The sequence below is a fragment of the Cheilinus undulatus genome, linkage group 17, assembly GCF_018320785.1.
Source record: "Cheilinus undulatus linkage group 17, ASM1832078v1, whole genome shotgun sequence".
Classification (NCBI taxonomy): Eukaryota; Metazoa; Chordata; class Actinopteri; order Labriformes; family Labridae; genus Cheilinus; species Cheilinus undulatus.
In genome coordinates this window covers 33,086,116-33,098,286 of record NC_054881.1, presented here as the reverse complement: position 1 = coordinate 33,098,286, position 12,171 = coordinate 33,086,116, and the positions used below count along the sequence as shown (strand labels likewise).

Below are 12,171 nucleotides of genomic sequence, written 5' to 3'. Positions count from 1 at the left end.
CATTTTCAGTGGAAAAGTTCCTCAAGGTTTATAAATAAAATGCTTTACTGCAAGTCATCACTGTTATGGCGAGATGCCTATGTTTAAAATAAATCTCTACATTAGTGATGGATGATACCGGTCATGTTAATTTGTGACCTTGAGATAATGTTGCCTCTAATTGACATGTATTAATTAACGCCACCATTTATCAAAGTGTTAAAATATGCGTAGCTGTCAGAAATTACACCATCAGTGTGCCTGCAAAAGCTTGCATGATGTTGTAAGATTTAATCAGTCATCACTGAGTTGTTGACATCCGCTCAGTACAACCAGTGTTAATATTTTGAGTTGGATTCATCACGTAATAATCTCAAACTGCCCTCACACACTCATCCACAGTGGTTATCGTGTGTCACACTGGGTGTAATCTGCTAAACTCCGCCCCGACGGCTCCTCCAGCTGATAGCCCGTGTTCCATGTTTAGGATTGTTGTGATGGGAGGCCGCAGCCATCTTGGATCAGCGCCGCTCCACACCGAGCAGCAGGGGAGGACGGGCGACGTTAACGGCAGAGCCAGTTAGCTAACGTTAGCTCGGACAGATTAACCACAATCTGTGTCGCTGCGAATATGCTAAATACACGGTGTTTTTCTTCTTAGTAGTCACTCTGAATGCGTAGAAATGGGTACAAAGTGTGAGAAGGGGTTAACGTTATAAATCCGGAGAGGGCGGCGACGGTGCAGATCCTCGGTATATTTTTTAAAATTTCTGAATAGAGGAGTTACTATGAATGGAGGATAAATGTTGCCAAAGGCTGACAGCAGCAGTTTCGTCCTCTTCTCTCTTCTCTTCGTCCTCACCCTAACGGACCCACCACGGACAGGTAAATAAATCTAAGTTGTGTCTTTTGGTCTTTGCGTACATTCCCGAGGGCACGTCTCTGAAGAGAGGGGGGGGACAGAGATTACAGCTGGAAGCAGAAAGCGGCAGGTCAGGCGGAAAGGCCTGCTGGATAAACCGGGGGACTCCGGTGCATTTTAAACCGCTGCTGTGCAAACGCTGGGCAGTGTGCTGGACTGCTACAGTGCCGCCACTTTAACACGCTTTTATTTGCTGTAAGAGGGCTCACCAACACCATTTTAAATACAACCAAACGACCAACACTTCACGATAAATGCAGCCAAAATATCCCCCTTAAAGTAACTGACGCCATTTTTCCTCAAATACAGACCATTGCCTCTTTATAAACCCTGATTGCTAAACCTCATATGGATGCAGCTGTAAGGGGAAACAATGCTATAAAATACTTATCTGAGCATACATTATGAAGATGCATCTCTTAACTCGCGCAGGCTTAAAATGGGTGTGCTGGCAGAGAGGTTTGCTGCCAAAATTGTAAACTTCGATGCAACACCAGTGCAAATCAAACCATTTTAATGCCTATTTTGATAGCACGGTAAGAAAAATAAAAGTGCTGCACCCTATTTTCAGTGGTCAAAAACTGCAAGCAAACTCCCACTCAATTGCACAAAACAATTGCAACTCTTGTGCTTATTTTGCAGTTTAGATAGTGTGCTTGAGCTTGCCTGCATTGTGATTGTTTCATTCCTCAGTGATGAGCACATCAGTGATAAACAACACTTATTTCAACCACCATGCCCTTTCCCTAAGAAATCCACGGACCCAGTGACCTGGTTATTAAACAAACAGGGAAAATTGCATGTTTATGGTTCCTGTTCTGAAAATCTTAAATTGATGGTGGAAATTTTGGGTCTCATCTTGATGATGAGCTGTGGAGAAAGACCTTTTTTAATGCAGAAAAGAATTACATGTTCCTAATGCTATGGCACTTGATATAAGATTATCCATAGGCTGCATGTGACCCCAGATATTTGATGTAAATATAACCCTTTATGTTCAGGGGAAATGAAAAAATACCTACGGCACGAATGGCCATCCTATGTGGCCATGTCAAGGACTGAATGATTTGGGGAAAATGCATTTTTTCCCCCCATAATTCTGATTATTAATATAATACATCATTCTATAAAGCAAAGTGAAAAAATCCGCAAATTCGTTATGAACTGTTGTATTGAAGGGATGATTTTATGTCTTTCATTTTCAGTAGGACAAACATGTACCAAAACAAGAAAATAATATTTTTTTTTGCAAATGAGTCTAGGAAAAAATGACACTAGGATGTTTGCATGATGTGTAGAGCAGAAAATTTCTGCCTTAAAATTCAATTAAACTGTTTTTTTGTCACATATTTCAGGTCAAAAGAATATTTCTTCTTCTGTGATTTGAAAAGTGCAGTAGGACATACTGCCATTTAATCTAAATGTCTCTTAATTGCCCTGCCTTAGTCATGTCCTAGGAGTATTAGTTTCAGGATATCAGTCCAAAGTGAAATGAAGAAATTTTTTGGGTTAATATCCCTTCAAACAATTTTGTTTTGGGACTGGATTTTTATTGTGATCATAGGATCAAATAATCTGAAAGTTATGTTATATGCTGGACGCCTTGCAATATTACAACAAAAAATAGCGAGACGAATAGTTCCCTGATGTTACATTAAGGTGTAAAAACTTTTCTGTTGTGCCGTTAGAAAGATTAACACCTGTCCTCAGAGTCCTCAGAGGTACTCTTGTAGATTTTGTAAGGGTTGTCCCCTTTAGCAATCTTCCTGAAAGATGAATGGCAATATGAAAGACTTTTAGTGTTGTTTTTGTTTCTATCTGAAGTTTTTATTATGCCCGGGTGGGTTGGGTATGGGTTTTTCTATCACGTTATTATGATTTAAATGAATAAAAACGAAAAATATACAATCCTAGATTAAAAGTGCAACACATACTGCAGGCAGTTACTGACTTATTAACCCTGTACAAACATCAGCATGGAAAACACTGTAAACACTTAAAATAGCATTCCACGGGCACTCTGAAGTCCCTCTGGGTTAATCATGTTTGACACAAAATGCCAGTGTTTTATGAACCAAACACGGAAATTATTTTACTTCATTTGTCTCAATTGAAAGCCCGTGCTCGTGTTGTGAATGCAAATACACCCATGGCTCTTTCCTGGATACGTTTAAAGCAGCTAGAGAAATGCTATGGGAGTCAGTTAGGTGGATTGGCAAAACTCGTATCAATTCAAGTCATGGATAAACATGTAATTGGCTTAATCCAACAAATCAACAAGAGTCCTGCCCAGAAAATGCATTTCACTCAGCACTGTGTCTCTTATTGCTGATGTGTGGAGGTTTGATGCTCATATCATAGATGCCCTCTGGGCTCCATCTGTACTCAGTTGTAGAGAGTAATCAGCAATAATTAGTTATCCTTCCAAAGGTGAATTCATTATCTAATCTTAGTGAACACAGGGCCTCTTGTTTCGGAAGGAAGGCTGTCTGTGACCAATGATTTCAATTAAATATTTCCAGGTTTTCATTTGAGTCGACTTGGAGGGATACTGCGGCATTCATGTCAGGGCTTCTTCTCTACCTGTTTCATCACAGCGTCAGAGAGCTGTGTTTCTGCGGAGCATGCTGGTGCACATGAAGTTCAGGTTCCTAAAAGCTTGACGCTCACTTCACTATGGTGCTGTGTAGGAACAATCCAGTTCATTGTAACATAATTCAGTGAGAAAGTCTGAGCATCAGTGAACATAAAACTTCCCGTCTCATTGGTATCCTCACAGCATGTCTTACAGTCTGTGCTTGTTTAGCAAAGGCACCTCCATCATTTACTACCATACTTCAGCTCCTCAGAAGCCGTAGGAGTTGATATTTTGGCATCCATGTCACCCGCTGGACTGAACCTGGCCTTGGTCAGTTCCAGACATTTATAATTGGCTTACCTGATTTCCACACACCAATTCAGGTTGTACCACGCAAACTAGGCCTCTCCTACGAGGTTGAATTTCATTCACATGTGCTTGAGTCAGTTGCAGGTGACTGTAATTTTTTGTTTTTCTAGAAGGCTTAAGTTCAAACCTTTGTTTGGTTTGACCAGGTCTGGACATTTGCCAGTATGCAAAAGAGCTGTAGGTTTTACTTTCTTTATCGAGGGAAGGAGGTAGTTCAACTTCTCTCAGTCCAATACATGATCAGAATGTCCTCAGTGGACCATGTTTCCTTTGTATAGCAGCATTATTGCAGTATTGAACACAGTGTTGCCAATGCTAAGATAAAGAAAAGGAAATCATTAAACACATGACAGAGTAGTACAGTGGATCAGTGGTTATCTGCGAGTGTCTTGTGCTCATTACCACACTATAGAGGTATGCATGAAAGCAGTATTGTAGGCTTGTGAAGGCTCATAAAAACATCCTCTAACGGATTACTGTGCAAATGCTTGGAAATGAATGGTTTTGCTGTGGAGGTTATGACAACAGTAGCAAGCAGTTGATAGTTTGTTTTGAACACGAGGTGTTTAAAGATTAGGGCTGTCAATAGATTAAAATTTTTAATCGCCATTAATCTCACAAACTCCATAGTTAACTCGCAATTAATTGCAAATTAATCACACTTTTTTTGTCTGTTCTAAATGTACCTATCAGTACTGTCTCTTAAGATTTAAATACCCTTATCAACACAAGTGGACAAAAATGCTTTCTTTATGCAAATGTTTGTTCATGCCAACAACCCAAAACAACAGATAAAGTCCAGAAAATTCTCTAGTCTGAGCTCAAAGATACTGAACTGCTGAGAGCATATCATGATAAACTTAAGTCCAACAAGCCACAACAGATGGAGATACTGACCTTAATGTGACATTACTGAATAATACCACAATGTAGAGTCAAACTTTAGACTTCTAGAAGTTAACTCCTCTGTTCTCGGCCGTTGAACACCAAACAACAGATCTCGTCATCACACATGTACATGAAGAAGTCAAGTCTCTGCTGAGAGCTCAGCAGTAAGGCACAGACACATCTAATGGTGTTTCACTGTTCTGATGTGAGTAAGGTGGACAAATCTGCCCTGCTCAAGAGAAAAAGCAAGTAATTACTTAAAAAATGTCTGCTATTATTTATCATATTTTTACTTTCAAACTAAAAAATGTTCTCCAAATGTAAAATAAATGCTGACAGTAAGAAATGCCTGTCATCAGTCCAGTAGATTTACTGGAATGATGTCAATAAGCACACGTGAAGCTGCTTTTCAAAACTCATGAACACACAAAGTAAAAGAAGTCTCAGTGGAGAACTTTTAAGGTGTACTAAGAGGACTTAACCATCTCTTCATTCTTCAGATCATAGAAGAGCTACAGATTTAATCTAAAACCATTTTTTTCTTCCTAAATAAAGGAGACCCACAGTCTAATAATGCTTTCAGCTTATATTATGATACTCTACAGAGCTCATTCACTAACCTCTGCTCTCCTGTCACACACCAGCCTCTGCTGCTCTGTCTCCTCCTCCTCCTCATGATGCAGCTGTACATTCACCATGCATCAGACAATCTCCTATAGGGACTGCAGAGTCTTTGACACTTTTGCAGCATCTTGATTGACTGTTATTTAAATTTGGCGTTTATTCACAGTTCCAGTCGATTGTTTTAGTAAGTTTTGTTTTTTTTCCCGAATACTTTCCCTTTCAAGCAGGAGCTGCGTGGGGATGAGAGCGGGGAGGGGTGAACGGACCAGTCAGCAGTCAATATAAATAGTCTGCGCAGCTGTGGTGCCGGTTCATGGCAGATATAATAGCCTAAATAAATCATACTGGCCCAAAAGTGCGTCGGCATACCGGGAAATGCCCGGTATGCCAGATAGCGAGTCCATCCCTGCAGAGTTGTCTGAGTGTCTCCATTGTAAACAAATCCAGCATGGCGAGGGGGGCGGCTCTCTGCATTAGCGGTGTGCATGGCCAGCGAGTGGTGCGGGCTATATAAGACTCTACGAACTTCCTGTAACTCCGTTCATGTCGACAGTAGGAGAAAATAACTTCAGTCTTATCTGACATGATCTGAAAGCTGAACCTGTCATTCAAAAGTCTCTGTCCTTTATCCATTTCTGCTCGCTTGTACCGCATCACAACGGCGCCACTTCCTGGTCTGGCAAACTACGGGATGGGTTGAGGATCATACAGAATGCGCATGCGTTAATCGTGCGACAAAAAAATTGGCGGCATAAAAAGTAATTTGAGTTAACGCAATATTAACGCGTTAACTTTGACAGCCCTAGTAAAGATATACACTGCATTCAGACCCCCTTAACTTTTTCTGTTTTGTTATTTTGCAGCTTGATGCTACAGTGGAAAAAACTCATTTTTATTCCCATTAATCTCCACTCACTGCCCCATCATGATTAAGTGAAAACAAAACTTTGAACATTTTTGCTAATTTATTAAAAATAAAAAGCTGAAATATCACATAAGTATGCAGACTCTTTGCAAAAACACTTGAAATTTCTCCAGATATTTGCTGAGATGTTTCTACACCTTGACTTGAGTCCTCCTGTGATAAGTTTAATTGACTGGACATGACTCAGAAAAGCATGCACCACTCAATGCATATCAAAGCGAAAACGATAAGGTCAAAGGAACTGCATGCAGAGTTTAGAGATGGGATTATTGCGAGGCACAGACCTTGGGAAGGCTGTAGAAAAAAGTTCTGTTGCACTCTTGCTTCCCAAGAGCACAGTGGCCTCTATAAGAAGCACAGTAGCTTTGTAAGTATGCTGATATTTAAACCTGGTTCAGATACTGATATCAACTCACAATTTCCTTTTTGGTAAACATCAGGTCTCTCCTGTGTTAGAATTTTACTTTTGCAGTAGACGTTTGTCTACATGCAATATTTGATTCAACAGTAAATGGTAGATGTATCTGCAATTTTAAAACACTTAAATGTAATTTTAATGAATGACCTCTACATTGTATGCAAAATATTTTTAACAGTCATAGTAAAACCAAGCTTCATTTGCTTCTTTGAGAGCTACAGGCAGCACCGTTTGAACAGTGAGCTCTGTGGTGCACTTTGTAAAACAGGTCAGATTTTTTTAAATATCCATTACACACTTAAAATTAGAAGTAACCCTCCTAATTATACCACAGGTTTTGAAGGGGGTTCCCTGAGACGAACTTGAGAAAGGCTTGAAATAATACAAACTTTTTATTCTCAGATGCAAAAAATTAAACCAGCTGTAATTCAGACCAAAAACTTCAGTACTAGGAAGGTTTTGTGAAGATTTAAGCAGAACAAATAGACCTAACCCAGCCTACTTTAAGGTTTCTCCTTTAAGTCTTTACTAAGGTGAAATATTATGGTACGTTTGCACACTCTTAAGCTATTATCTGCCAATACTGATATACTATGCTAATCTCATGCATCCTCTATATACTATATTATATTATCACAACATTATGCTATTTGACTCTATCAGCTCAGTGATGATAGTTAACAGGATATCCTGTTTGTCTTTGATTTAGGTAGAAAAAAATCCCAAATAATGGTGCAATGAGGTTGGATTTTTAAGTGAAGTTTTGCATACAAGTCTGTTCTTTCTTATTAGTTGAGCATTATATAAAGGAAATTACATTTTATCACTTTGCTTACAGTATTCCCCTGAACAGCCAATATATCGCTTTCTTATTTCTGCTTCTTGCTGCACTTTGTTTCCCTAGATTCTTACCAGTAGGCAGCCCTATTTAAACATGAGACTGCACGGCAGATATGGGTCACCTAAAGGCCACAAACCTCGGGCTAGACTGAACTATTTCAAAAACTGTGAGGCTCCAGACAGAGCACAGTCTGGTTTTGACTCCCATGCTCCAAAGCTGCAGACATGCCCAGGACTCAAGAGACTGAAATACAGACATCATCTTAAACGACCAGTCTGCTGAACTCTGTTTATTTTCAGTGGGGTTTAGAAGTACTGACAGATGTATTATCACCACTTATTCTTAATAAAAATGATGGCAATAGCTCTAACTTTTGACAGACATCATCTTTAAGCACTCTGTCAGATGACTGATGAGACTACAGTTGCAGTTGACGGTTAACTTGCAGTGACCCAAATGTAGAGGATTTGAAATACAGCCAGAAGTTCTCGCTGGGCGTTTCTTATCTTTCAGCAGGAGTTAGCCACCTACTATGACAGTGTTTAAAAAGCAGTTTAGAAAATGTTATTTTTCTTGCAGTAAGATTGTCTTAAGAGTCCGTTTTTATCAGCATTTTGGCCTTGCTCAGCAGCTTGAAGATGTATCATTTCCTGTTTTTACAAGTGGGTGAAACAGCCTGACCTTCAGCATATTTCTGTCACCACAAGAGTAAAACTTTTCCAGCTTCATGCCTGAAATCTTTTGCAACCTCTTGCTCATGCTCCTGTCTGAATAGTTGAAAGTATAAGTGAAGGAAATGAAAATATTGAGAGAAGGCTCACAGTGTGACAGTGCAGAGAGATTTCAGTCAGGTCGAATAAACGTTTGAAGACAGGGAATCACGTAACTGCAGAAAGGGAGTGCTTACTTTTCGGCTTTAGGTCAGTAGGATCATCATTTTTGTCTCTGGCACACATTACATGAATAAATAAATCACTAAGCATTCACCGCTTTTATGTTTTTCTCCTTATATGTTCCACTGATCCACTTCTTGGAAACAGTTTTGAGTGACACATTAATTTCCAACCCTAAAACTACTTTTTTACATAACCAGTGGCCTTGTTTTTTGCCTGGAGTGCTTTTATGTACACTGTAAAGAGAAGTGTATCGGTTTTAAATGTAAGCAGGCATGAAGAAAAACAAATGAATGCCCATACCCACTCATAGCTTTTTACAGTGAGCCTCAGTGTAGATATGAATCATCGGTGGCTGGAGATGAAGCAGCGTTTTCACAGGGCCGGTTCACTGTGCTGTTATACTTCAGTGGCACTGAGTCAGGCCAGTCTCATAGTCTTTATTGTATTTTCCTCTGGGTTATGTAAGAGATGCAGAGGCTTACTTTGCTCGGGGTAGCTGGCGTTCACTCATTTGAGGCCAAAATTTAAAGCTTTTGAGAGGACTAGCCTCAATAAAAGATGGTTTAATCCTGTTTTTTTTTCTTTCCATGGCCTTCATTTAGAAAACTCTTTACTATTCTTAGCCCATTACTAGGATTCATTAGCAGAGTGAATCCCTGGCACGCATGTCAAATAAGGATGGGACAAAACAATATGGCTTATATTAAAATCCGGATTCATGTTATAAAATTATTGGAATGCTGGCTCTGAATGTCCCCTTTAATGTAGGGAGTAAATAACTGATGTAAACTGATTCCCCTGCCTGTTTCATGCTTCGTGACTCCTAAAGGTGAAGCATTTGACATGAATGAAGGAAAGACGAACAGAAATGGACTGGCCAAAAAACAGGAGACAGTAGGATAAAAGAAGCAGAAGACAGCTGCAGGGTGTTGGACAACAGTGGGAAGAGGGCTTTCAATATATCACTTGTTGCAGAATTAATATATTGTGATTAAGGTTGGGCAGTAAAACTCGTATCCTGGGGTGTTGTATTGCTTTAATTACAGTCATAAAAACTCTGCCGTGTAATGTGTGCATGATTTGCCTCTGCAGATGTTTTAGAGTGATGACACAGCTCCTGTTAATGATGCAGGCTTCAATTGTCAGAAATTTTTTTTTTAAAAAGGACCCATTTTTTTGAAAGATGTGCTCAAACTTGTGCAGATCAGGGAATGGCACTGCTGTTTGGTTTTCTGGTTAAAGTCAATCTGTAAAATGTGCTCCACTGGTTGTGATCCATGGCAGTATGAGTTAAAAATACTTGAATCCTTCTTTCTAGGTGGTGTATCAGTGATGAGTTTCCTGTTTATCAGTATAAACTGACTGCTGCAGCAGTAACACCAGGCACAAGTAAAACCATGTTATGTTTTTTAAAACTTCCAACTCATGTTAACCCTTTTTATTAATTATGTTAATGAAGTAATTTGGTACTTGTTAGTTATTTTGGGTGCCAAAGTTGTCTTAACTTTTCATAAACTTCCCACAGAGGAGAAATCACAGCAGGATGGAGCATGCCGTTGTTGCACAATGCTAAAATAAATATTTGTGGCCTATTTTTTTATCTGTCTAAAACAACACGGAACAGTACCTGACTTTCTGAAATCCTCTCTGATACGTTCTTGATTATTCTCAAATAACCTCTAAGCATAGCAGGAAAAAACCCTTGCACACAGAGAGAAAGGAAAAAACATATTTGTGTGTGACACAGTTCTGCACACAAGTTCGTGTCTGGTAGATTGTTTCTTTGTTGTAACAATGCTTCTTGGCAATAAATCTTATACCGCTGAAAGGCCTGATTGTTTCCCTTTTAAATAATGCCACATTTGTAAGGAACATGCATTTGTCAGATGAGCACCAGAGCTGAGTATGTGGGTTGCGCCCATGAAAAATTTGCCAAATCTCTACCAGTGCCAAACAGCTTAGTCTGCATTGAGTGTTGTTTGGTGGACTGGATGATTGAAGTCTGAAGTAACAAGACATGTTAGAAATGTATTCATTAAACAAACAGGAACCTCAGTAGCATGTGGAACAATCACAAACAGCCACAACAGCCTGGGACCTCCTCCTCATGCTGGTCACCAGCCTGGTCACACACTATGGCATCACATTTTCAACCAGCATTTGTCTCAAGTCAGCTAGTGTGGTTGTGTTGGTCACTCTGGCTGCAAGCTGATCCCACAAGTGTTCAACGGGGTTGAGGCCAGGACTGCTGACAGGCCATTCCATCCTCTCTACTCCCATATTCTGGAGGTACTCTCTGATAAACCCCGCACTGTGGGGGTGATCATCTGTATATCTCTCTGCATTGCGATTGCCTCCAATGATAATAATCAAGCACCACATTGTCAACACCTGGGGGTACCAGAACCTCAAAACACAGGTCAGTAAGACCAGCAAAATAAGCTGTTAGGCACTGGCAGAGAAGATTTTGCAAATTTTTCATGGGTGCAACCCATATACTTAGCTCTGCTGCTCATCCTACAAAGGGTTGAATGAAACACGTGTAGAGGCGTGTGCTCTGTTTGCTGGGCTTGTGTGTGCAAACCAACAAGTGCTTGATCCAACTTGCTTCTAGCTTAACGGGGTTAGGCCTTGTCCACTTATGGGCAGGTATTTTTGAAAATGGAGGTTTTCCTCTATAATAATCATATGCTCTGCTATGTTCTCAAAAACATCTTAATCCTCATGAAAACATTAAAAAAGCACCTTTACATGCTGTAAGGAGAATGCCATGTCAACAGCAGAGGTATTCTATAAAATGAATTTGTTTCTATAAACAATTCTCAGCAGCAATGTCCTTGATGTGAAAATTTCCCAGCTGTTCCTTTGCATTGACCATTTATTTACAAAATTGTCCCACCGACCCAAACAGGAATCTTTTTCAAAACCACAGATGTTGGCAGTGGGGTTTGTGTCTTCAGAGTGTTGTATGAAAGAGCAGTGACCTCTTTGGTCCAGTCAGGCATCTCTGTTCATCAATAAAGTGGTAGGCCAACTGTGCATGTGTGTGTAAGCATGTCAAAAGTCCAGTTAGTAATGTTAACATCAGCACAAGTGATAACCAGTGAAATCAAACAGGGCTCAAAACAGCTCACATTCTGTTGTTACAAGCCCAAATATGTTTTCTCAGTCTACACATTAAAGATAATAGAATAAAAAGTTTGATACACCCCACTTCTAATAGTGATCTTGTCATGTATGGCTAATAATACCATATATAACATATCCTATCATGAGTTATCCAACCATTCCCACCCTTAAAGCCATGCACTTGATCGAAATTAGGCATGTTGTGGTCAATTATTAGCCATCAAGGCTCGTCTTGCTATTAAAACAAAACCTCTAAATCGGTTCTACGCACTAGAAATATCTCTCTGGTGAGTTATTCCCCCCTATCTTGTAGGGAAATATCAGCTTTCAGGCAGATGCTGCCCACAGTCCATTCAGACATAATCCATCCCATTCACCAGGAGGTTCATATAATAACAAGGGAAGTGCATTTCAACTCTGAGCTGTTAAAGATAGGGCCTTTTTCTTGCCCTCCCATTGTAACATCTGATAACTCCCCAATCATGAGTCAGTGGTAGCTGCATAAATTCTACTTTTGAGGATTTCTCCTGCTGCAGTTCTCTGTAAGAATGAATACTGATGAAGACTCTACAGGCTGCAAAGCTCTATTCAAACCACAGGCA

The 12,171-nt window shown here is 39.8% G+C and overlaps 1 protein-coding gene across 2 annotated transcripts in view; it reads left to right on the top strand.

The window, feature by feature from the left end:
- Positions 1 to 459: 459 nt before the first annotated feature.
- Positions 460 to 12,171, top strand: part of dgcr2 (DiGeorge syndrome critical region gene 2) — a 28,810-nt gene continuing 17,098 nt past the window's right edge. The window contains exon 1 of one of the 2 annotated variants that reach the window (XM_041811016.1): positions 460 to 864. In XM_041811016.1, the coding sequence (XP_041666950.1) occupies positions 783 to 864 (82 nt within the window). In that variant the 5' untranslated portion in view covers positions 460 to 782. The remainder of the gene's footprint in view (positions 865 to 12,171) is intronic. The other variant, XM_041811017.1, reaches the window with a different exon arrangement.